At 57.9% G+C, this 22,590-nt stretch overlaps 2 protein-coding genes across 4 annotated transcripts; one reads left to right on the top strand and one right to left on the bottom strand.

Annotated features, from left to right (window-relative positions):
• Positions 1-24: 24 nt before the first annotated feature.
• On the top strand, positions 25-11,558 carry BCS1L (BCS1 ubiquinol-cytochrome c reductase complex chaperone). Of its 2 annotated transcripts, none has more exons than XM_074967017.1 (8): positions 25-91; positions 2,643-3,026; positions 3,620-3,759; positions 3,888-4,082; positions 4,961-5,024; positions 5,959-6,128; positions 6,683-6,800; positions 7,638-11,558. In XM_074967017.1, the coding sequence occupies exons 2-8, from the start codon at positions 2,707-2,709 to the stop codon at positions 7,888-7,890; spliced, it is 1,260 nt and encodes a 419-aa protein (XP_074823118.1). In that variant the 5' UTR covers positions 25-91; positions 2,643-2,706; the 3' UTR covers positions 7,891-11,558. The 2 variants fall into 2 exon arrangements, with proteins under 2 accessions (XP_074823118.1, XP_074823119.1); XM_074967018.1 differs by having other exon boundaries at positions 65-91; positions 2,640-3,026.
• Positions 11,559-14,665: 3,107 nt separating this feature from the next.
• Positions 14,666-22,438, bottom strand: RNF25 (ring finger protein 25). 2 transcript variants are annotated; one of them, XM_074967014.1, is made up of 10 exons: positions 22,359-22,438; positions 20,266-20,340; positions 19,565-19,667; positions 19,394-19,461; positions 18,413-18,482; positions 18,178-18,249; positions 17,797-17,937; positions 17,119-17,208; positions 15,882-16,016; positions 14,666-15,427 (listed from the first exon to the last, which is right to left on the bottom strand). In XM_074967014.1, exons 1-10 carry the CDS (start codon positions 22,412-22,414, stop codon positions 14,666-14,668), a joined length of 1,572 nt encoding a protein of 523 aa, XP_074823115.1. In that variant the 5' UTR covers positions 22,415-22,438. The 2 variants fall into 2 exon arrangements, with proteins under 2 accessions (XP_074823115.1, XP_074823116.1); XM_074967015.1 differs by lacking the exon at positions 18,178-18,249.
• Between the last annotated feature and the right edge of the window lie 152 nt (positions 22,439-22,590).

Below are 22,590 nucleotides of genomic sequence, written 5' to 3'. Positions count from 1 at the left end.
CATAGAGACGCGGGGTGGAGAGCGGGGTCCCTCGGCGGACCGGAACCGTAGAGTGAGGGAGGCTGGAGGGACAGAGCGGCGCTGCGTGGCGGTAAGGGCGGGGGAGAGGGGTCGGGAGATGGTCACGGCCCCGCCCGGGGCAGAGGGAGCTGCGCGGGGAGCCGGGGGGAGGGAAGGGAAAGGAATGGGGGCTGCTAGCGGGGCGGGGGAGCTGCTGGGGGCCGGCCCCGTGGCGGGAGGGGAGGAGGGAGAGGGGGGCTGCTGGGGGCCGGCCCCGTGGCGGGGGGGGGAGGGAGGGAGGGAGAGGGGGGCTGCTGGGGGCAGCAGTGGGGAGGGGGCAAAAGGGGGGACAGACCCCATGAAAGGGAACCTCAGGGGGTTCAGGCTCCTTTACGGGGGTCTCTATGAACAGGGGAGGTGTGGAGGAATCAGGGTCCCTCTCCAGCTGGGTCAGGCTCCCTCAGCGTAAGGCAGCTGGCGCACCAAGCCCCCATCTTCCGACCAGCTGAGAGCTGTGGCAATGTGTTTGCTGGTTACAGGCTGGAGTCAGGACTCCTGGGTTCTCTCCCCAGCTGTGTAGGGAGTCAGCCTGTTGAGCAGGGGGTGGGGGGTGGAGACCCACAACTCCTGGATTCTGTTCCTGACTCTGCCACGGCCTCCTGCTCCCCTCTGAGCTGCAGCTTCCCCAGCTCTGCAGAAGGGGCGATCATGCTGCCCCCCCTCTCGCAGGGCCGCGTGAGGCTTAAGTCACTGATGCATGCAAAGAGCATCAATATGAAAACTGCTGGATATCGTCATTGGTGGGAAGGTGCAGCCCAAAGAGAGAGCCCGTCCCCGTGATACAATCAGCTTATTTATACAGCACCTTTTATACAACGTGTAAGGCAAACTACTCAACAGGCTCCATCAGTAACAGAGCAAGAGAACATCAAGGAGGTAGAGGTTGGGACAGGACTTCGGGGTTAAACCCAACTGCCACCCAAATTCTGCATCCTCGATGCCCCTGGTAGTAATGATCCCTAGCTTTTATCGAGCAGTTGCATCGGTGGATCTCACAGTGCCTTTGCAGACAAGGCCAGTATCATTACCCGTGTTTTACAGATAGGGAGATGGAAGGGAAGGGACTGGCCCAAAATCAAGCCAAGAATAGAACCCACTCCAGTCCTCTGTCCACTAGCCCACGCTGCCTTAGCAGGGAAGCATTTCCACAGCTTGATACAGGACGGCTCTGTGGCTTTGGACCTTCCACTGCCATCACAGACGCAGGAGGCTGCTTCTGTCTCCGTCATGTCCAGGCCCCCAGCTGCACGGGACATGCCTTCGGGATGCAACTGGAGATGCATAGTGACTAGCTGCAGTAATAAATCCTCAGTAATTGCAACAGGCTTTTCCAACAGCTTAGGGCCCAAAGCCCCAGGTTTGACTTTTCACCTGAGACAGCCGAGATTGGTTTTACACTCTTGTACCCCCAGACTCCTCCTGGTGGCCTACTGTGGTGTTCCACCACTCTCCACCCTTCCTGAAGAACTCCTCGCCCCCGCTCCCGAGAGCCTTGTCCTGGCTGCATCCTCCCAGATGATTGTAGCACTCTAGGGGCTGCTTCTCTTTCTGCAGCACAAAAAGTTACGGGGCCCCGACCCATTGAGGATGATGGCCAGGAGTCAAGATGCTGCATTCCCTGCTGGCCGCTGCTCCATGTTAAAGGCTGCAATCTGCCCTGGGTCTGCATATCAAGGGTGGCGGTCTTCTTTAAGGGCCCAGCAATAGTTACTAAGCAGGCTACCTGAGCAGGAGAGTAGCTGATCCCCCTGTAAAGGGCAATGGGAAGCTGGGGAGGGGAATGCTCCAGGAAAGAGGGACTGGAGAGTGCTGAGGGTGAGTAGGGGCCAGCAGGAAACCCCGAGTTTTCACAGAAAAGGCTCCAAGTGGGGAGGCCCCCACCAGGACTAGGAACGTGGACTTGAGTGGGGGCTGAGAACTCATTTTAACTTTTTTGTTACATTAAGAAATCCAGCCCAGGGAGGGGTGTTGCTGAACTTGCAGAAAGTTTGCTTTGGTAATGTAATCGAGAAAGCCCTCACAGGTAGGGAAACTGAGGCGGGGCTGCTGCAGTGTCACCTCAGGCCCTGAGGGGGCACTCAGGAGGCAGCCGGTCTGATGACAGTGGTTCTTGGGTTCCCATATGGTCATCAGTGCTGCTTCAGTTTGAGAGTTGTGTCCAAAGCAAGCCGGGATCCTCTCTGTCAGGGTGTGAGTCACTAGGGGGAAGAGGGATAGTTCTGGGTCTAATTGTGCTTGATGGGCTGAGGTGTACATTCAGGACTGTAACATCTCCCCGATGTCGAGGGTCTGTTGCTGCAGGCAGATGTTGCTGGACCTGTTACCCGTGGTTCAGGTTTTGAAGGGTTTTCTCTAAATCCATAAGGGCTAGAAACTAGCTTTGCATTTTAAGGAAAGCTCAGGTGATGACGAATCTGAACGTACCATGCGGACGGGGCCCCATAAAGATGTAATCTGGGCCAGATCCAGCCTGTGGGTCGTTTGATTGACATCTCGGCCCTACATCTGTGTCACCGCCTTGTGCTGAGTTCTTGCATTGGCACCCCATGGCTCAGCCTTTTCCCTTTTTGTTTTATCAGCAGGTTTGTTTCTGGCTGGCAGAGACGATGCCACTGAAAGCAGCCGCCTGACTCCCCCGGCCCCACCATGCCTTTTTCTGACTTTGTCTTAGCGCTGAAGGACAATCCCTACTTCGGGGCTGGCTTTGGCCTGGTAGGGGTGGGCACAGCTCTGGCTTTGGCCCGGAAGGGGGCCCAGTTTGGGGCGGTTGCTTTTCGCCGGCACTACATGATCACCTTGGAGGTGCCCAGCAAGGACAAGAGCTACCAGTGGCTGCTGAGTTGGATCTCGCACTACGCCAAGCACACTCAGCACCTGAGCGTGGAGACCTCGTACCTGCAACACGAGAGTGGGCGCATCAGCACCAAGTTCGACTTTATCCCCAGCCCAGGGAACCACTTCATCTGGTAAGGGGGGCAGAGCGGGGGAGGAATGGGCTGGGAACTGATCAGCTGGGCTCCATGTGAAGAGAACTGAGGGCTCCATGTGAAGAGAAATTCTTGAAGAGCCTAGGGGCCTGATCCAAAGCCCGTTGAAGTCAGCGAAAGGGTCCCGTTGATTTCAGTGGACTTTGGATCAGCGCACAGGACTGCTTAGTCTGGAAAGGAGACAAGTACGAGGAGATGTGACTGCCGGAAAATAGCATGCTGAGCTCGTCTCTAGTACCTCTGTCAGTGGCTTCGTTCGGTCCAGAGACTGGAGTCGAGAATGCCCCTCAAATGCTCTTGCTCACCTGTGCAAAATGGAAAGGCTACTCGGTGAAGTTCAAACGCCGCACATCCAAAACGGAAACGGATCTGTTTCTGTACGGGGTGTAGAACCGACCTGTGGAACTCACGCTGCAGGGTGGGATTGTAAAAGTGCAAAACAGTTAGCACAGGGGACACTTAAAACGCTGTGTCAGCGCAGCTGTGCCGCTGTAGTGCTTAAGCGAAGATGCTCCTAAGCCGCATCTCGCCTCATCCCCTGGCTCAGCTTCTCTCTCTCCTCCTGCTCCCAGGTATCGGAGGAAGTGGATCCGCATCGAGCGGAACCGAGAGAAGCAAATGATCGACCTGCACACGGGAACCCCCTGGGAGTCAGTGACGTTCACAGCCCTGGGCACCAACCGGGAGATCTTCTTCAACATCCTCCAGGAAGGTATGGCTGTTTGGCAGGGCCCTGCCGCAACAGATTTGAAACCTGGCGGATATAAAAGCCAGGCCGTTGCCTGGTGCCTTCTGGGAGATTCCCTTTCACTGCCAGCCCCTCTTTTTGTCTCTCTCTAGCCAGGGAATTGGCTCTGAGGCAGCAGGAAGGGAAGACAGTCATGTATACGGCCATGGGTGCCGAATGGCGGCCGTTTGGGTTCCCGCGCCGCCGTCGGCCACTTGCCTCTGTGGTGCTGGAGAAGGGGATCTCGGAGAAGATCGTGCAGGACGTAAAGGAGTTCATCGATAACCCCAAGTGGTACACTGAGAGAGGCAAGGCTCCCTCCCGGGCTGATGGCTCTGTCCTTCCTCTGGGATCAGAGGGAGGGGCAAATAATGTAACCTAGAGCCAGGATGATGCGGGCAGGTGCTGTGCAGCTACCCCTGCCTACCCACATACCTCACCAGCCTGCCACACCTCTCCCAGTGCACCTGGATCCAAACCTGCAGCCCCTTAGCTAGTCCAGGCCAGCCTAGCCCCACCGATACGCCTTAGTCCTGACTCATCCCCCATTATTCCACCCCTGAACCCTGGGTTTCTGTGTACGAAAAAGGTGTCCTGTACAATCCTTGCAGCTGCCAGTGGGGCACCAGGGTCCTGCTGCAGCGTCCACAACCTGAAAGGGGGGAGTTTCTGCACCGGATCGGCAGCACCTCTTTCCTGCGCTCAGCGGGCCCGATTCACCATCATGGGTGGAAACTGGAGCATTGCCTTGGTGATACAGGCCCAGTGCATTAGGCAGCCCTGCTGTGGGACTTCAGAGCCCTAGGGGCCTCTTGCTGCATGGAAGGCCGTGTTCTGTGCCTGGTGTCTGCCTCTTCTGTCTGTCCCTGGCACTGTAGGAAGCAAGCAGGTTACCCCTCCGCCCTTTAGCTTCCCCACTGTCGGTCCAGCTTGATTCAGCTCCAGTGCCCGGCTGAACCAGAGCCAAGCAGTGCTGCAGTGGGAAAGCAGGCTGGCCACGAACGACATGTTAGAGCGACGCCAGCAAGAGTCCAGCTCAGGGGGCCCAGTGCAGCTTTCGGTGACACTGGGACTCGGGGGCGTGGGCTGCAGGTGTGATCGTTAGTTAGGTTCTGTCCTTTAGGGTGCTGTGGCAGGCTGGGCGTGGGGCGCGCTGCCAGCTTCTGATGGGTCCCTCTCTTCCTAGGAATCCCGTACAGGAGGGGATATTTGCTTTACGGGCCCCCGGGCTGTGGGAAAAGCAGCTTCATGTGAGTACTGTGTGCTGGGTAGTGCCAGCTTTCCCCGTCTCCTGGAGTTCTAGGTCCCCTTCGGCCAGATGGAGGGAGGGCCGGCGTGTGCTTCTGTAGGATGAAGGAGACTGGCTCTTTGTGGAGGAGGAGGGGAGGGTTAGCAAGGCAGAAATGTACTGCAGAGAAGAAAGCCAAAGAACCATGTCCAGAGATGCTGCTTAGCTTGCTGGAGGCCCGAAGCAGGACTATTGGTGGGGCTCACCCGCCCCTGAAATACTAATTGTGTTATTTCCACACGCCAAAACCCTCCCGGCCCCCCACACGCTAATACACAGGTCAGGCAGGCCACTCCCATAAGATGAGCGGTGCTTTGGGGGTAACACTAAATCGGGCCCCCTTGACCAGCTCGTCATTCAGGATCCCCCCCTCGGCCTGACACCTCTGTCTGGAGGCGCCCGCCTGGCACCTTGTGTCGTCCCATCCACCTGTGCAGGGCGGGCAACCCACTCCCAGCGCCGAGCGCCAGCACTTGCCCCCCGCTCGTGCTTGCTGTGCCCGTGGATGGGCGGCGGCACGAGGGGCCAGGCGGGGGAGAGTCAGGCTCCAGATGTTTCTGCCAGAGGTACTTAGGGGCCCCCCTCACCGAGTACCTCGCAGTCCTTACTGCATTTATCCTCCCAGCCCCTGGGAGGCAGGGCAGGGCTTGCATGCGGGAGGCAGGGGTGCAGAGAGACGGTGACTTGCCGGAGGTCACATGGGAGAGCCGCGTACCAGTTGGGAATGGAACCTGGGTCTCGAATCCCAGGCCAGCACCCAACCCCTGGCCCATCCTTGCCCTCTGGCTGGGTCTGATATAGGTGCCCCCTGCCCTACGGGACTGGGGAGGGAGTGGTTTCCCCTGGGGGCTCCCTCGTGGCTTGGTGCTTTACTCCTGCAATGTGTCCCCCCCCAGCACGGCCCTGGCTGGCGAGCTGGAGTACGGCATCTGCTTGCTGAGCCTGAGCGACCACAGCCTCTCCGACGACCGCCTCAACCACCTCCTCAGTGTGGCGCCGCAGCAGAGCATCATCCTCCTGGAGGACGTGGACGCGGCCTTCGTCAGCCGGGACCTTGCTGCGGAGAGTTAGTGCCAGCCCTTCCCCATCCCGGGGGCCTGCTCCCACCCCCGGGGAAATCGGCGCAGGCCTCGCCCTTGTCTTCAGCACTTGGGCGCCCTGTGGAGACGCCTCTCCTCTCCCCTCGAGGTCCCAGCCCGGCTCGCTGCCAATGAGCGGGGCTGGAGGAGCTCTTTCTGCTGGGCCGGGGGAGTCCCTGATCCCCAGGGAGGAGGCAGCTGCATATTCCCCTTTGCTCTTCAGCCCCCTGGGGTCCCCCCGCTGGCTCCCCTGCCCTGTGCGTGGCATGGGGTGGGCAGCCTGCCGCTGGCTGCGCTGCGGGCAGGGAGTGTCCCTGGAAACATGCCTGTAGCGGGCTCGTGTGGGTTTATAGTGAGGCGGCGCAGAGTGGCCAGGTTACTTGGCCTGGGACCAGCCGTCTTGGCCCGCTGTGTTGACTGATGGCAGATGGGGCGGCTCCCCGACGGCTGGTGAGCTGCCAATGCTGCTGTCTGCTGCGCAGAGTTTGGGTGCCCCAGACCTACCCTGGGTCTGAGACGTCTGTGCTGCCTTTCCCTCCAGACCCAACTGCCTACCAGGGCATGGGACGGCTGACCTTCAGCGGCCTCCTCAACGCGCTGGACGGCGTCGCCTCCACGGAGGCCCGGATTGTCTTCATGACCACCAACCACGCTGACAGGTCAGAGCCCCCTTCTGTGGGGGAGGGGCCCCCCTTGCTTGGGCGCTGGGGATGAAGTGGGACCAACCGGCTCCCAGCTCAGTTCCTCACTGCTCAGGACAGGACCATTCCCTGAAGTGTGCGTTTCAGGAGTTGGTCTTGTCTAGTTTGATCAGCCAAACAACCGGGCTCCCTTCCCCACCTACCCCTTTTCCTAACGCTGCCATTCCACAGTCTCGGTGATCTTCCTCCTGCGTCTCTCCTCGCCCCCCGGAGACCCTTCCTCCTCCTCCTCGGTGTTTCCACTGCAGAGCTCCGACAGCTGCGCTCCTCGCTGCAGCTCCTTTCACAGCAGAACGCCTGTCACAGGTGTGTGGGTGGGCATGTCTGAGTGGACTACCTGCCCAGGAGATTGGCTGCCCCAGGAGAAGCCTGATCTTTTCAGGACGCTGAGGGTTTGCTGGTCTCTTTTGTCTGGTTCTTCCCCATGTTTCTCTCAGTTGCTTTACAGAGACCCCACCAAGCTAGAAGCCCCCAGCAGGATCTCGCCTGTACTTTCTGTGTCACAACAGTGCATGGGGCATGAGGTCTCTCTCCCAGCCTGTGGTACTTAAGTGGGGTGTTCCCATTGGAGGAAACACAAAGACGTGTCCGTGGTTTACGGCACATCCCCGTTGCTCTTGTGGAAGGTATTGAGGATAAGGGGGCCCACCTGTCTCCCCCTGCCCCTCCCTCGGGATACCATCGAAGGGCAGGTCAGAGAGCAGTGACTGGTCCCTCGCACCCAGGAGAGCTGACTCCTCTGACTGCGCAGGCCCTGGGAGCTGAGCACCTCTGCGTGTCCCTCTGCCCCCGCAGGTTGGACCCAGCCCTGGTTCGCCCTGGCCGGGTGGATCTGAAGCAGTACGTGGGACCCTGCTCCCGCTGGCAGATTTCCCACATGTTCCAGCGCTTCTACCCAGACCAGCCCGTGGCTGCCGGCGAAAAGTTTGCAGAGCAGGCCCTGCGCGTCTCCCAGCAGATCAGCGCCGCGCAGGTGCAGGGCCACTTCATGCTGTATAAAGCAGACCCAGCGGGGGCCATTGAAAACGTGCAGTCGATTTCACTGTGACCGAGGGCGGGCGCCCTCAAAGGGGAGGGGCTTGCAGCTCCATCACTGGGAGTGACTCATGGAGGACGTGACGACCATGAGGATGCTGCTTTGTGACAGTCCCATGGAGCCGATCGCTCTTTGTTTTGCTACCTCAACAAGGCCTCGGGTTTCTATTAAACTATAAAAAGAACTAGGACACCCTGATTCCCACGGTAGCAGTGCACTGTCCAGCGTGATCGCTCCTCCCCAGATGCAGCTGCTAGCGCGCAGGACCCAGCTGTGCCTGAAATGCCAGGGCATTCTGAGCCTGCTAATCACCTGGCCATATCCCATCCCCACACGCAGCTCTCCCCCCCCAGGGGGGTGGCCCAGTGAGCTAAGTGAAAGACAGAGTGAGGAGATAATAGAGAGGAAGCTCGAGATGATGCCTGGCTCCGCTCTGGAGCATAATATTTGCCAGCTGCTTTTGAATGTTCTCTGTAAATACAACACAGCATGAAATAGGGGGACGGGGCCCTTTACAACCCTACCAAGCACCTACCATGCCCCTATGGGGCCGTCTGTCTTCCAGGTGCTTTGCAAAATTTCATTAACCTGCTCTGTGTCTGCGGGTATTGTTACTGAGTGATCTGTACTGGGGGAGTTTCCAGGGGCCCACAGGCCAGGCCCAGGAGCCTGTCACGCTACAACCCCAGAACAAGAAGACAGTTCCTGTCCCAGAGCGCTCGCAGGCTAATAGTCTCTGCCCCAAGGAGCTCGCAGCCTAAGCATGTCTGCTGTGCCTAGGAAATGAGTGCCCTCTGATCTTCACTGGCACAGACTTGGTCACTGCGTGCGCTCACAAGAAGGGCACGGTCCAGCACCTGTTAACTTCGTGGGAATCTTTCCATCCCCATCAGCGGATCAAGCTCCAAGACAGGCTCTTTCGGACTCACGTGAGCTGTCCCTGCTGTAGTATTATCTCCTTTTTATTGAGGGGGGAAACTGAGGCACAGGGAAGCAAAGTAGAGAGCTGCTCTAGCCTCATTTTCAAGCCTAGCCCGAGCCCACCTGACCCTGAGTGGGTTGAGTCGTTTTCAGACCCAGCCGGAACCTGAGTCTGCACCACCTGTGCTGGGGACTTCCCGCTCCCCATGCCCGGGATCCGTCTCTGGCGCACCCCTGCCCCTTCCTGCGGCCGCCACCTCGCTGCACTGAGCGTGTGGCGAAGCGAGAGACGTTGCAACTCCTCAGCACGCAGCAAAGGGAGGTGGCAGCGGCCAGCAGGAGTGGGGCAAGCTGCAGCCGCGCCAGGCAGGAGGTGGTGATGAGAGGCACGGGTTGTTTTCTGACCCAGCCTGCACCCAGCGCCAGTAGTCAGCTCCTGTCTGGGTCGAGTCGGCTTGCGAGGGTATAAGGGGAAGTAACTTGCCCAAGGCCACGTGGTTGGTTAGCATCCGAGCTGGGATTAGAACGATGGTCTTCCTGGCTCCAGGGACCCCGGCGTTGCCCTCTCCAGAGGAGGCCTGCTGCCAGCTGGCGAGAGCCTGATGGGCAGAATATTTAGGGTCACCTAAGGCCTGAGCAGAAGCCCACTGAAATGCACCTATGATCTTCAGTGGGCGGGTGCTCCTTGTACCCTCTGGGTTTGATCTCTGTCTGCCTGTGTAGCTGAGCTGTGTGCATGGCGGGGGGGGGAGATGTGCTGTGTGGGTCTGGCACACGCCATGGGAATGCTTCCCAATAACATACCTGCTGGACCCCTTGTCCGGTGCCCCCTCTCCGCTCAGAGTGGCAGCTCCTGCCAGAAATACCAAGGTCACTTCAGTCTTTACTGGCGCGAAGCTTGTTGGGTGCCTGGAGCAGGAGCTCCCCGTGGAGACACGGCACTTCAGTGACACCATCGGCCTCATCCTGGAACCGCTCTCTGGGCGGCTGGGACACCATTTTCAGGTGTGGTGAGGGGCGGGTCAGGCCTGTGCGGGAGCGAGGAAGACCCAGGATAACATTGCTAGTGTCCCCCCCACTTCCTGGGCCCTTCCGTTGACCCCGCCCGCAGGGACCCTCGCCTGGGGGGTCTCAGCTGAGCCCTGCTCAGAGGGGATCGGGTGTCTCAGCTGTGACTGGTTCAGTCGCCCGGACCCCCAGTCTGAACGCTCTGCTTTGGTGTAGCCGTTCCTCTTGGACTGCGACACTCCTCTGAGCACAGTGCACAGGGAAGATGAGGTGTGTGAGAGAGACAGACATTTTGGGGTTCAACCCAGACCAGTGAAGAGCTATATCACCGCCTGCCCTGCCACTCTGGTACCTTCACTGCAGAGCTGCTGTGTCTCACAGCCCTGCCGCCAAGCATGCAGCTCACACCCTGGCTTCCACCGCCTGTTACTTTTTGCAGAATGACCCCGATGCCCTCCCGGTCCCGAATTTCCCCAGCCCATCTGCCTGCAACGTCCAGCCCTCTCCCTGAACACACACAAGTTAAGTTTGTTGCTCCTTTAAAGGGTCAACTTACTGCAGCTCATTAGTTTAACTGGGGTTTGCCCCACACGCTTATTTCAATCACAGCATTGACTTGGTTTACAATGTATTAAACGAAGAGACCTAGAGTTGCATGATACCCGTGAAGACAGGAGGGAGACAAGCAAAGAAAAGTAGAAATTCCCTTTTACGACTAAAACTTCAGCAAGTCACAATCTGTGCCCGAGCAGGTTGCCCAACGTTGTGTGATTTCAAGAGCTCTGGGCCCTGGAATCCCCCAAGTGATGGCCAATGACAAGGGTCTCTCCCCTTCTTTTTTATAGCCCAGTAAATATTTGAGGTGTATTCTTTGATCCGTAAGCCCAACCCACATGTGTTTCTTCTTTGGGGGTGGAGACACCACAGTGTCTTCCCAAGGTCCACTGACCCTGCTTCCAGGGAGGCGCCCAAGGGGCCTGTGCTGAATCACCCCACTCAACATCAAGGGGTGTCTGATGGAGACCTGCCATGTACCCTGTGCTCCCTCCTCCCCCACACGAACCCAGCAGAGAAGCAGCCGTCCAGGTCCGTACGCAGCCGCTGGGTCTGTGGGCAGTGGTGCAGCCTGGTTGTGCCCGACAGTGGGGTCCTGCGTGGCTGGACCTGGATACCAGCGCCCACCCGGGGGCCTGGCTGTCTGCACAATGGATTCTCCTGCACCACCCCGGCCGGCAGGACGCAGACTTTGCTCTGGGCCCGGGAAGAGAGCGCCGGGGACTCTGTCAGGGGGAAGCTGACCAGCTCCCTGCAGTGGAGAGGTGCCCGACTGGCACTCGTTACCAGTCCAGCCCGCCCGACGCCCTTGTGATCTGCAGGGTGCTGCACGCCCAGGCCTGTGAGCACGTGCACCGAGATCTCTCTACAATCGGCATCGTCCTGGCTAACGTGATGGAGACGGGCTCTGCCTGGAGCTCTCCACCTGCAATTTCAAGATGTAGCCGCATCCCAATGGCTGCCCAGTGCCCGACCTAGTCACGTTCAGCTGCTCAGAGCCCGGCTGTCGCTGTGTTAACAACAGGCCACACCTTGCTTTTTCGACCTGCCCTCCGCCCAGCTGTGTAGGGTCAACGGGCCAAATGAAGGTAACTGTTTACATCAACGTAGCGACCGCCAGGGGAAGTGGCCCTGTGTCTTTGGAGTCGGTCTCAGGATTTCCTTACTAGTGGTGGATGGGTCAGGAGTGGCACACTCAGAGCGCCTGTAAAGAAAGAGCCCTGGGGTGAGGAAAGCTTGGTTGCGTCCTGGCTCGGGGGGCGACAGCTCCGGTTGCAAGTGCTGTGGGGCAGGGACCCGGCTGGGGTGTCTGTGCAGTGCCCACCCCCACGGGCAGGCTGGCTGAGCCTCTCAGGGGGCTTGTGAGGCAGAGCCCACGGGGACGCTGCTGCCCAGCTGTCTCCACGCAGAGTCGAGTCCCTGCAGTGGCTGCTTTCCTCTCAACCTCCCCCCTCCCAGCTGGGCCCCTCCCATGCTGGAGCCCCCAGGTGTGTCTGCACAACACAAGCAGCTCCGACGTTCACGCCACAGGCTTTAAACATGGCTACTCGTTTGCACGTTGGCGGCGCCTTTCAGCCGAGGGCTGGACACACGGTAAGCCTCACCCAGCCCTAGGAGGCAGGTTGCTGTGATTACACCCATTTCGTAGCTGGGGAAACTGAGGCACAGAGCGGCACTGTGGCTTGCCCAAGATCACCATACGCTCCTGGGGCAGAGTTAAGGACAGAACCGCCGCATCCCACTGCCCCGTGCCCTGCTCTCATCACCAGACAACTCTGGTTAACGTGTGTCCGGCTGCTCTGTATTCGGGGTCAGCGCGAGAGCTGCCTGGCTCCTAGGAGGGCTAGGCAGCTTGCTGCAGAGGGAGAGCAGAGCTGTCCCTCCTGCCAGCACAGGAATCACGGAGTGCAACCCTCCAGCTGCAGTCTGAGAATTTACCACTTACCCTGCCAGACAGTTCAGCGACAGGCAGCCGCTCCAGCTGCCCCTGGCTCCTGCCAAGTTCACATCCAACATTTAAGCGTAGATTTTTTTTAATCTAAAAGCCCCCCCCGCCTACAATGGGGAATGTCTCTCACCCGCCTTTTGTTCCGCCACCCCCTCCCCCCCCGGGCCGCACTCCCCCAGAGGACAGCTCCTGGTTCTGGGATTCTGATCAGCACATTAAGAAAAGTCACCTTTTCTAGGAACGTTTTTCATGTGAATGAGACAGACCAATTCCCTGCCCTCCTAGATCACGGGATTCCCTGGCTGGCTGTAAAGAATATTCCCAAGGGGGCTGTGGAGGTTTGAACAGCAAAACTTAAAGCACCTGGTTTCCGAGAGAGAGAACCAGCTTCAAGCTACAGGTACTTGGGCGGGGGGGGGGAGGGGGGGAACAAGTAGAGTAGCAGGGGGTTAAATTCTGCTCTCCCCTCTGCAGCAGGAGACAAGAGGATGGCAGAGCAGGATTTGCTCCTGTTTTTTATTGTGGTGGAAATTCCTTTCTCTGGTGGCTCACACACCGTCCAGCTTCTTGTGCTGAGCATCTGAACTAAAACCAGGTCCGTGGTCTGTGCAAACCCAGGTGCGGAGTCTTTTAATTGCATCAAGGGCACTGAATGTCAGTGCGGAATGGGAAATAGGTCAGTGCTGCACCAGAGAATCTCTCTGTTCAAACAGGCTTTGGGACACTGTCACGTACTCTGCCCAGAGAAGTGAGGAAGATGAAGGTTCGCTGGGACAAGAATCAGAGGACAAAAAATTGGGATCAAGGGTCTTAACACCTGCCCCCTCCCCATAGACTTCACTGGCTGCCCCGCTGTTCCGTCAAAGGGGAGACATCAGTTCTCTTTAACGACAGGCAGAAACATCCCAGGAGAGGGATGAGAACATAATGCTCGGATTTGCTGAGAGGGCTGGAGAGATGAGCAAATGGTTGTGAATAACTGAAATAATCCAATTTGATCACAGACTAGAGAGTCCCTCAAGTCAAGTCCCATGCAACCTGGCTAGGGCCTAATCCCAGGGACCAGGAAGCCCAGGCTGGAGTAGTACCAACCGGCAGGGGCAAGCGTGGATTAATGTTTACAGAGGGGTTGTTCATTGGGATACCATGGGGAGCTGGTCTTGGGCTGTATGGAGAGCAGGGGAGTAACACCCCCCCGCCCAAGGGATGGCTCGGCTCTGGGGAGACAGGGACTGGAGAGTGCTGAGAAAAGCTGTGGGAGGGGGCAGTCCTCAGAGGGAAGACAATAGCCATTAACCACATGAAGCCTGGAGCACCAGCTGCACCAGGGGGTGTTCACTGGTCTATACAGGGATGTTTACAAGGAGGGGAGGAGAACCGGTTCTGATCGGTGAAAAGGGGGTGATGCTGGAAAAGGGACAGGCCAAGCCCCTTTTGAATATGATCAACAGGGAAATGGAACCAATGGCAGGGCCTGGAAGAACCCAAAGCACTAGAACCCCCAGGGCCCAGGCAGCTCGAAGCTACTGGAGCTGGCCCAAGTCGAGCTCTGAGTAGTCGGGGGTGGGGGCTGTCAGTAAAGCGACGCTCCCAGCTCAAGAGGAATGGTAGCGCTACCCCCGGGGGAGCTGACCCCATAGCAAGCAGCTGGAGTTCACCCTCAGGAGAGCCCGGGACATGAGTGCTGGGATTCTCCCCACGCCCTGGCCTTGCTCACTGGCACTGAGCGGGGCCTGGCTTCCTGCGGCCGTTCTGCTCCATGGGACAGTCCCACCCTCACTTCAGCTCTAGCATTGCTGCTGACAATAGCATCGCAGATCCAGGCAGGGCTAGCAGCAGGGCCACTGTCCCTGCTCAGAGGAGCCAGTCTAGGCTGGCCTCGGGGCAGAGCCTGAAGCTTGGGGAAGACCCTGCGTAGCCCTTATGTAGATGGCTGCAGTCAAGCGGCATCTGGCTACTCCTGGGTCCTGCCTTCAAGGCCAAGAGAGGGATTTTGCCTGCCCAGGACTAACCAGGCGACAAATTGACAATCTGCCAAGAGACCCTGCAATGCAGCCATTAGTAACCGCACCTGCTGCTGGTTTACTAAGACATGAGTCCAGCCTGGATTTCCACTTCCCCCACTCCCACCACGTGCCCAGCTCATCACACCCTCACTGCGTTCCTCTCCAGAAAGTGTTTTACCCACGAAGAGGTGTCCTGTGCCAGCCAGCCAGCCACCCACACCCACGGAGAGATCTGGGCTGGCCCATCTCCTCCTGGGATATGGAGGCGGATAGCTGATATTCCAATAGACTCTTTATTGTTCTCCCCAGGAAAGGCCCCCCCTGCACCAGCCCCTGCCCCCCACCCCTGCTAGGAGCCATCCTCCTTCACTTGGCCATGGGGGTCTCTCCTTGCACTGGGCATGAATGCCCCTCGCCCCTGTGGCACCCTGGGATAGAAACCACGCTCCCTGCCCCGGGATTTCTCCCATCTCCCACAGTCCCAGGTCCTGTGATGGCCCTGCCAGCTGGTGGGGCTCCTGGGGTCACGCTGGTTTAGTGCCCGGTTTTCCTTCTCCCTGCTCTGGGTCTCAGCTCCCTGCTCCGGCGTCCAACTCCCCACAGTGGGATGCTCCTCTTTCAAGTCCAATGCCCCTTTCCCCGGCAAGATGCCATCAGGGCCTGACTCTTTCCTACCAACAAAGGTAGCCACTCTGCCTCTGCCGTGCGGCTTAGGGAACTCCTGGCTGTATCCCACACTGGGTCTCTGGCTCCTGTCCTCCCTCCGGTCGGGTCTCCAGTTGAAACCGCCGGGTCCCCCAGAGCCACGGAGAAGGCGGTAAGTTTCCGTAGCTGCTGCTTGTGGGTCGCTGTACGGCTGCCTGCCCTGGCCTTGGAATCCCGGCCTCTCCCCTCGGTGCCTCTCTCTCTTGCTCTGGTGCTCCAGGGGGACAGACACTTTTGCCAGCTGCCCGGGTTCTCTCCCCATAGCTAGAGCTCGGGGATGGCTGGCAGGCTCCGCAGCACGTTCTGGGGCCGGTGGTTGGCAGAGCTGCCCAGTGGCAGCGATGGCATTTTCAGGAGTCAGCAGCTCAGCGGCGGCTCCGTGGCCAGGATCAGCAGCCACTGGAGGCTGAGAGAGAAAAGAGCCAATGGTGAGGAAAGGGCCTGGCCTGTCAGGCCACCTGACTCCTGCTTTTCTTTAGGGAAAGGCCCCGCGGCTGCTGCCCCAGGCCCAGCTGCCACAAGCACACCCCACACCAGTTATTGTGTGGCACTACAGTGCCAGCACCAGGCAGCCCTTGGTCGCTCCTCTGCGCCAGGTCTCCCGCCCCCAATCACAGTGTGGGACCTGAAACCCACCCCCCCAACCGCTCTCTGGCATGTTGGAACATCACACGGCAGCAGACAAAGGATCCTGCAGTGCCCCCATAGCGAGCAGGAGCTCCGGAAGACAGGAATAGCAGAGCCCTGCGCCCCATTCCCTGCACACGTGGCCAGAGCCCGCAGCCCAGAGCCGCTCCTGCACCACATCAGGGCAGCACTGGAGAGCTCCAGGCAATGCCCAGCCCTGAGGAGCCGCGTACCGCCTGGAGGGTGATGAAGTAGCGGTTTCTCTCTGCCTCGGGGTCAATGATCCCGCCCTTCTGTTGCTGCCTTTGGTAGATTATCTGCAGTTCCTCTCGGGTCTGTAGCGCCTTTGCATCAGGCCTGTACGGCTCCTGGGGGAGAGAGGGGTCGGGTGCGTTAGTGCTGAGCTCTGTCAATATCCAGCCCGGCAGAGCGGCTGCTCCCAGATGGGTAAATCACCCAACCCACACGCCTGCAAGGCTACTGACCGGGGCATTCAGCTAGACCTGGGAGCCCAGGCCTCCCTCTGTCCCGAGCCAGCAGCCTAGTGACCCACACGTGCTCCCCTGCAGCAACTGGCATTGGGCTCCTCTGTGTTAGTCAGACACAGGGTAGCCACAGGCAGAGACAGCAGACTGGACCAGCTGAACCGCAGTCCGGTCACGCCTGTGTCCCTGCGAGGGGCCTGGAGAGCCGGCAGAGTCTACAAGAGCCAATAAGAATTAGAGACTTACTGAAGGGAAGCTGCAATTCTTTTTAAGTGCAGCCTAGAAATCAGAGCAGCGAAAGCCCGAGCGGCCCATCTGTCCCATCCCCCAGAGCCAGGGCAGGATCACTTCCTCCAATTTGTGCCCTAGGGCTTTGGCCTGTTGGATCTTAACTTACTGAAGCGACAGGACCTCCGTCCCGCCCCTTGGGAGAAGGCTCTAGTGAGTGCAGGAAGATTCCCGAGATTGAGCCACGTTTCCTTGGCTTAATCCCATCCCATTAACCCTGCAGTTTGGATGGGCCGGAGGCTCTTTGGGGCAGGGCCCCAGCCTCGTCCTCTCCCCAGGGACAGCAGCACCCTTCCCTCTCCGGGGCGTTTATACCCATCAGACACAAGCAGACGTGTTCCCCTCCCACAGGCAGGTCACCTGGCTACATCAGAAAAGCAAACAGTAACCATGGGATGCGGCTGGGCACGCCTCTCTGTCCATTCCCAGCCCAAGGAAGATGGGGGCTGCACTCGGCGGGAAAGGGGAAGAGTTTACATAAGGACTGTCCAGTTGCTATGAGGTGGATGCATTTAAGGCCAAATGTTAACGTGAACAGTGAGTATCTGCCAAGTTCTAGCAAATACCCAGCAGAAGCAGCCAGAAGCCCTGGGGCGTGTGAGTGCTTGGGGAGGCCCTTGAAGTGTGCCTCAGGGACCCCCCAAACACTCCCTCCCTCCCAGATCTGTGGGTGGGGTTCCAGCTAGAGACTTCTTACCACCGGGTGCTGAGGGGGGGGCGCTGCCCGCAGAGCGGAGAGGTCGTAGATTAGTGTTTCCCGGCAGACGGGGCACTGCACTCCGACTCCCTGCATTGAGAAGAGAGAGCTGGCACACAGCCCCATCGCACTAACTCCCCCTGCCCCTCCAGGAAATGAACCCCCAGGTTCTTTGAGTCCCAGGCTTCCCCAGGCACTGCTCTAGTGGGGCAGAGGATGGCTGGCTGCCCAGCTGTCTATCCTTAGCTTTAGTGCTCATATGGTTTTTGCAGCACTGCAATAGCCTTGCTGAGTGTTGTAACTCCCACACCAAATGCACCGGGGGATTCCTGGTTTGGCTGGCTGGTAGTTTGGTCAATTTATGCCACCAGGGCATGCTGGGAGTTGTAGTCTAACAGCTGATTAATAACTTTAAAGGAGCTGGTTATAACCAATAAAGCCTTAAATGGCTCAGGTTGCCCGTACCCGAGGGACTGTCTCTCCTCCACTACTGGGCAATGTGTGTTGGCTGAGATGGCCCTAGCTTAACAGCGGGGGCTGTTCTCAGGACACTGGCTGTGAGGGGTCTTGGACCTGTTTTCTGGGCACTGGTGCTATTTAGTCCACACTTCGTGTGACTGGCCTGGGAGAGCAAGGCCTCCTCTATGTGACACGGGGGAGGGGCCCAGGCCCTCTTACCTGCTTGGAAGGAGGTGCCAGGTGCTGCTCTCTCTCTTCCTGCTGCACGTGAATTTCTTCCTCCATGTGCTGGGCGTAGCGAGCCAGGCAGTGAGAGTGGAAGTAGTGATAGCACTGAGTCTTTGTGAACGCTTCTCTCTCCTGTACAACGAGATGAGGCCATTTGGAAGGAGCCCTGTGTGTGCCCCACGGCGCCCTCCCCTGGTGAGGGGGCCTTCCACTAATGCTCCACCCTCACCTGGGTCTGATTCAGATACATCTGCTCCCAGGGCCCTCCCCTCCATCAGCCCTGGGCTACAGGCTGCCAGTCCCTCCCCCAATGCACCCCATTTCTCTCCCTAGCAGACCGCAGGGCCACACACTGATTGCAGGGGTTCCTACCTGGAAGCCATAGAGACAGATCACGCACTGGCCATGAGGAATGTTGTTGTCAGTGAGAATTTCCTTCCCTTTCTATAGAAAGAGGGAGAGCAAACACTTTACCCACCCAAAGCACCAGGTGGGCGTAGGCTCTGACCCAACCAACTCACATGCAGAGACCAGGCGAGCGTGTGTCAATATCGGCCTGTATCTAGCACCACGCCCAGTCCACCCCAGGCCTCCCCATCTCTCTTACCTCAATCAGTTCATACAGCACGGCTGTCCCGAGCCCAGCCCCCGCAACTTGTCCCAAGGTCTGGGAAATCCTGAAACGAAGAGGCAGAGACCCGTGACTAAGGAGAGGATGTGCTAACTCCTCGTGAACTGCAGCATTAAGACAGGAACAGCCGCTATCATACAGTGGGTGAGGTGGCTGAGACAGCCACTGGATTGGTCAATAGCAGTGCCAAGTTGGGTATAGAAACCATGTGCTCCAATGTGGTTAACGTGCTCAGACCCTTCCCCCTCCCACCTACCCATCCCCCCTGGTGGGGGGGCAGAGGAAGAGGAGTCCCATTAGAACAGGTCTGAGGCACCAGGCTTTTGGCTCCTACCTACTGCCCTGGATTCTTTGGTACACACATGCCCTTCGCCAAGGCCGACACCAGGGAAGATTCTCTACTCAACACAGCCTGCCTGTGACGAGCTAACCCGGTCAGCGTTTTAGTCCCACCAAGTCTGCCGCTGACCCAACTTCCGCTGCATTCACTGGTGACAAGGCAGAGAGACTAAAACCAGGCCAAACACCCAGGGTTAGATTCAGTGGGATCTGAGCCTTGTTCTGGCAGCAAAAGACTATCCAGATCTCACCACACCTGTGCACAACCCTCTGGGACTGGGGAGGGAAGGACACAGGAGCTGCCCGACTGGACAAGGACAGGGCCAGTTGCTTCAGAAAGTGCAAGAGATTCCCCTAGGGGACAATGATGGAATAACGGGTGGAATTTTCTTCTTAGCCCCAGGCAGCTAGCGGCTGGTCGTGCACAGAAGCAGGACAGTTCAGTGGCCTTTGTTTATTTTCTATCCAGGCCGATGCAGCTCTGGATGACAGACAGAGCGATTCCATGTATCTGAGGGAAAAGGGGGTATTTATGTTTCCCACCCCCAGCTGGAATGCGGGAAGTTTCCTCCCTCCTGTGTCTCGAGGGCAGGTGGAAACCCCTTCCCTAGCACTCACTTCTGGATCTGCTCATCCGACAGCCCCCGCGGATTCCGGATCGAGATTTTCGGCACTTCATTGGGATACTAGAAAGAAACAAATCCAGGGATGAATGGGGCCCAAAGTCCTGCCCTGCCCCTCCCTGTGAAGCATGGCTGCGCTCCTGGGGGTCAGGCACTGTGACCTTACCTGTGGGGGCACAGAGAGCACAAGTGTGAAGCAGACGTACTGAGAGTCCTGATCCTCCGCGGTCGCAGGGTGCAGGGTAATGCAGATTTCCCAGGGCGCTGACCTGTGGGGGCACGGAGGCTGAGGGGAAGCGTCCAGCTATCACGTGAGGAATATTAATGAGGCACAGACGGTGCAGTGAGGAGGACGTGGGCTGCATATTGCCACAGCAGCACAAACCTTCCAGGCAAGCCCCGTGGGGCTGAAAAGTGGCTACAGTGCATGGAGTGCAGCAGAGAGGAGATCATCAGGCTGAGCGTGCCTGCCCCGCCCCAGCAGGGGAACCGCTCGTTGGGATGGGGCCAAAGTGCACTAACAGCTCAGGAAAAGGAGCTGCTAGGAACGAGGGCGGAGATTGGCAGTAGCTCAGGTACGAGCCAGGGAGCTCAGTGCGCCAGCATAGGACTAAAGACAGCAGAACCCCCTCCCAGTGAACATTCAATCTGGACACGACCATTGGAACCTTATTCTCAGCTCACCAGGGCTTTGAATCCCAAGTGCAGAATCCACAGTTGGACACCCGTAACATCTGTGTACCCAAGCCAGTCCAAGGATTGCTCCCAGTACCACTGCTCTGAGATCAGACTTCTGAGATAAACATACACCAAAATGGTAAAATCTCACCCCTCAGAATTAGTGATACCTGGTAATAGCACAAATACCTGCCATTTCCTCGAGACACCTGCAGCTCATCCAGGTATATGGACTCCAAGACCTCCACTTCTGATGGCAAAGCCCTGAGAACAGAGAAGGGACATCACACAGAGCCGCTCTCCCTCGTTCATTCATGACTCTATTCGACACTGGTGAGGCCTCATCTGGAGTACTGTGTCCAGTTTTGGGCCCCACACTACAAGAAGGATGTGGATAAATTGGAGAGAGTCCAGCGAAGGGCAACAAAAATGATTAGGGGTCTAGAGCATATGACTTATGAGGAGAGGCTGAGGGAGCTGGGATTGTTTAGTCTGCAGAAGAGAAGAATGAGGGGGGATTTGATAGCTGCTTTCAACTACCTGAAAGGGGGTTCCAAAGAGGATGGCTCTAGACTGTTCTCAATGGTAGCAGATGACAGAACGAGGAGTAATGGTCTCAAGTTGCAATGGGGGAGGTTTAGATTGGATATTAGGAAAAACTTTTTCACTAAGAGGGTGGTGAAACACTGGAATGCGTTACCTAGGGAGGTGGTAGAATCTCCTTCCTTAGAGGTTTTTAAGGTCAGGCTTGACAAAGCCCTGGCTGGGATGATTTAACTGGGAATTGGTCCTGCTTCGAGCAGGGGGTTGGACTAGATGACCTTCTGGGGTCCCTTCCAACCCTGATATTCTATGATTCTATGACTCCCTCCTCCTCTTCCTCCCTGAGCAATGCACAGATCTGCTTAGGACCTTATACAGCAGAAGCATCTCAGAAACTCCCAATCATTTACACATAGAAATAATACTGTGAAAATTTGTTTTAAAGAGACACTGTCCAGGTAAACGTGATGTGGAAGGCAGCAGGGTCTAGTGGAAAGAACAACAGGCTAGGACTCAGAAAACCTGTGTTCTATTCCTGGTTCTGCCACTGACCAGTTGTGTGACCTCTGGCAAGTTACTTCCCTTCTCTGGGCCTGTCTTCCCTCCTTCCTTTGTCGGTGTTCCCCATTTAGTTAGCAAACTCTTCAAGGGGTGAGGTCTCTTTCTTGTTTCGGAACTACAGTAATGCACATGATTGATAAATAAATGTTTGTAATTTATCTGATTATTAAAAGTGAAGGAATTTTGAAAACTTCTTTTTTTATTGAATTTTCTTTACAGGACTCTCAAATCTAACATTTGATTCAGCTATGTTTCCATGTCAGACTCTAAACTGTAACATCAGAGTCGCAAACAAAGCACAGGCATGTTTATTTGTTTAAAAATAACAGATGTATTTGAAAGTTTTAAGAACTATAGAACTATCTTTTTGCTTTACGTTTAAAGTTTGGAGCAAATTTCAGCTGACAGGATCTCTATAGACATAGCTATTTCATTCTTCTCCTGCGGCTGCATCATGTCCAGCTAGGACCACCTCACATCTGGAATTAAGGAGGCTGGGGCCAGGTCAGTATTCAGATGGGAGGCCGCCAAGAAAGCTCCGGTGATCCAATACCCAGGAAGGGGTCTCGGAGGGGAGCCGCTAAAGTTGCTGCATGCAGGGCGCTGTGCTGCCAGCACCCCCGTCTCTCAGCTAAAACACGTCCCAGATCACTCGGAGATTATAGCCCCTCCACGCATCTCACAAGAGCAGGCAAATTAGGAGATCACATTTTTAAAGTGCCTTTCGTCTCTGGAAGCCAGAATGTGTAATCGCATCCCAGCAAACTGCACCCTGACCGCGAAGGAGGGAAGGGATCCAGCGAGCCAACAACCCAACCGAGGTCCCAGTCTGCACAGCTGGGAAGTGGCACAACCGGGGCAGCGGGGAGTGGGGGCGGGGGGGTTGGAAGTGGCACAGCCAGGGCAGCGGGGGAAGGCCCGGAGGTGGGGGGGAGGCAGCGGGGGAAGGCCCGGAGGGGGGGGGGGAGGCTGGGGAGTGGCTGCAGGAGGAAATGGATGGGGTTGGAAGTGGGGCGGCGGGGGGGGGGGCGCAGGGGATCGGGCTGGCTGGGGGGCTCCGCGAAAGGGCGGGGCTGCCTGGCAGCGGGCTGAGGCCCGGGGCCCCGTGGGGGGAGGGGGCTAGGGGCGGGGGGAGCCCGGGTCCCCCCGTCTCGGCTCGCGCCCATCGCCATGGTTACCAGTCGGCCATCGCCGCCGCCGCCTCCTCCTCCTCTCTTTCGCTGGCCGCCGCCATCTGCCCCGCCTGCCCCGGAAGCGGAAGTGCACGGAGACCCCGGCGGAAGGGCAGCCCCGGCGGGCGGTTGCTAAGCGACGCGGGCGCGGCGGGTCCTCGGGGTCCTGGCGCGGCGCGGTGCCTGCGGCGGCGCCTGTGTAAAGAGGCGGCCTGGAGCCCCTCCGCCGGCCCCGCCC

The sequence above is a fragment of the Natator depressus genome, chromosome 11, assembly GCF_965152275.1.
Source record: "Natator depressus isolate rNatDep1 chromosome 11, rNatDep2.hap1, whole genome shotgun sequence".
NCBI lineage: Eukaryota > Metazoa > Chordata > Testudines > Cheloniidae > Natator > Natator depressus.
Note: the sequence above shows the minus strand (reverse complement) of the source record. Positions and strands in the feature narration are given on the sequence as shown.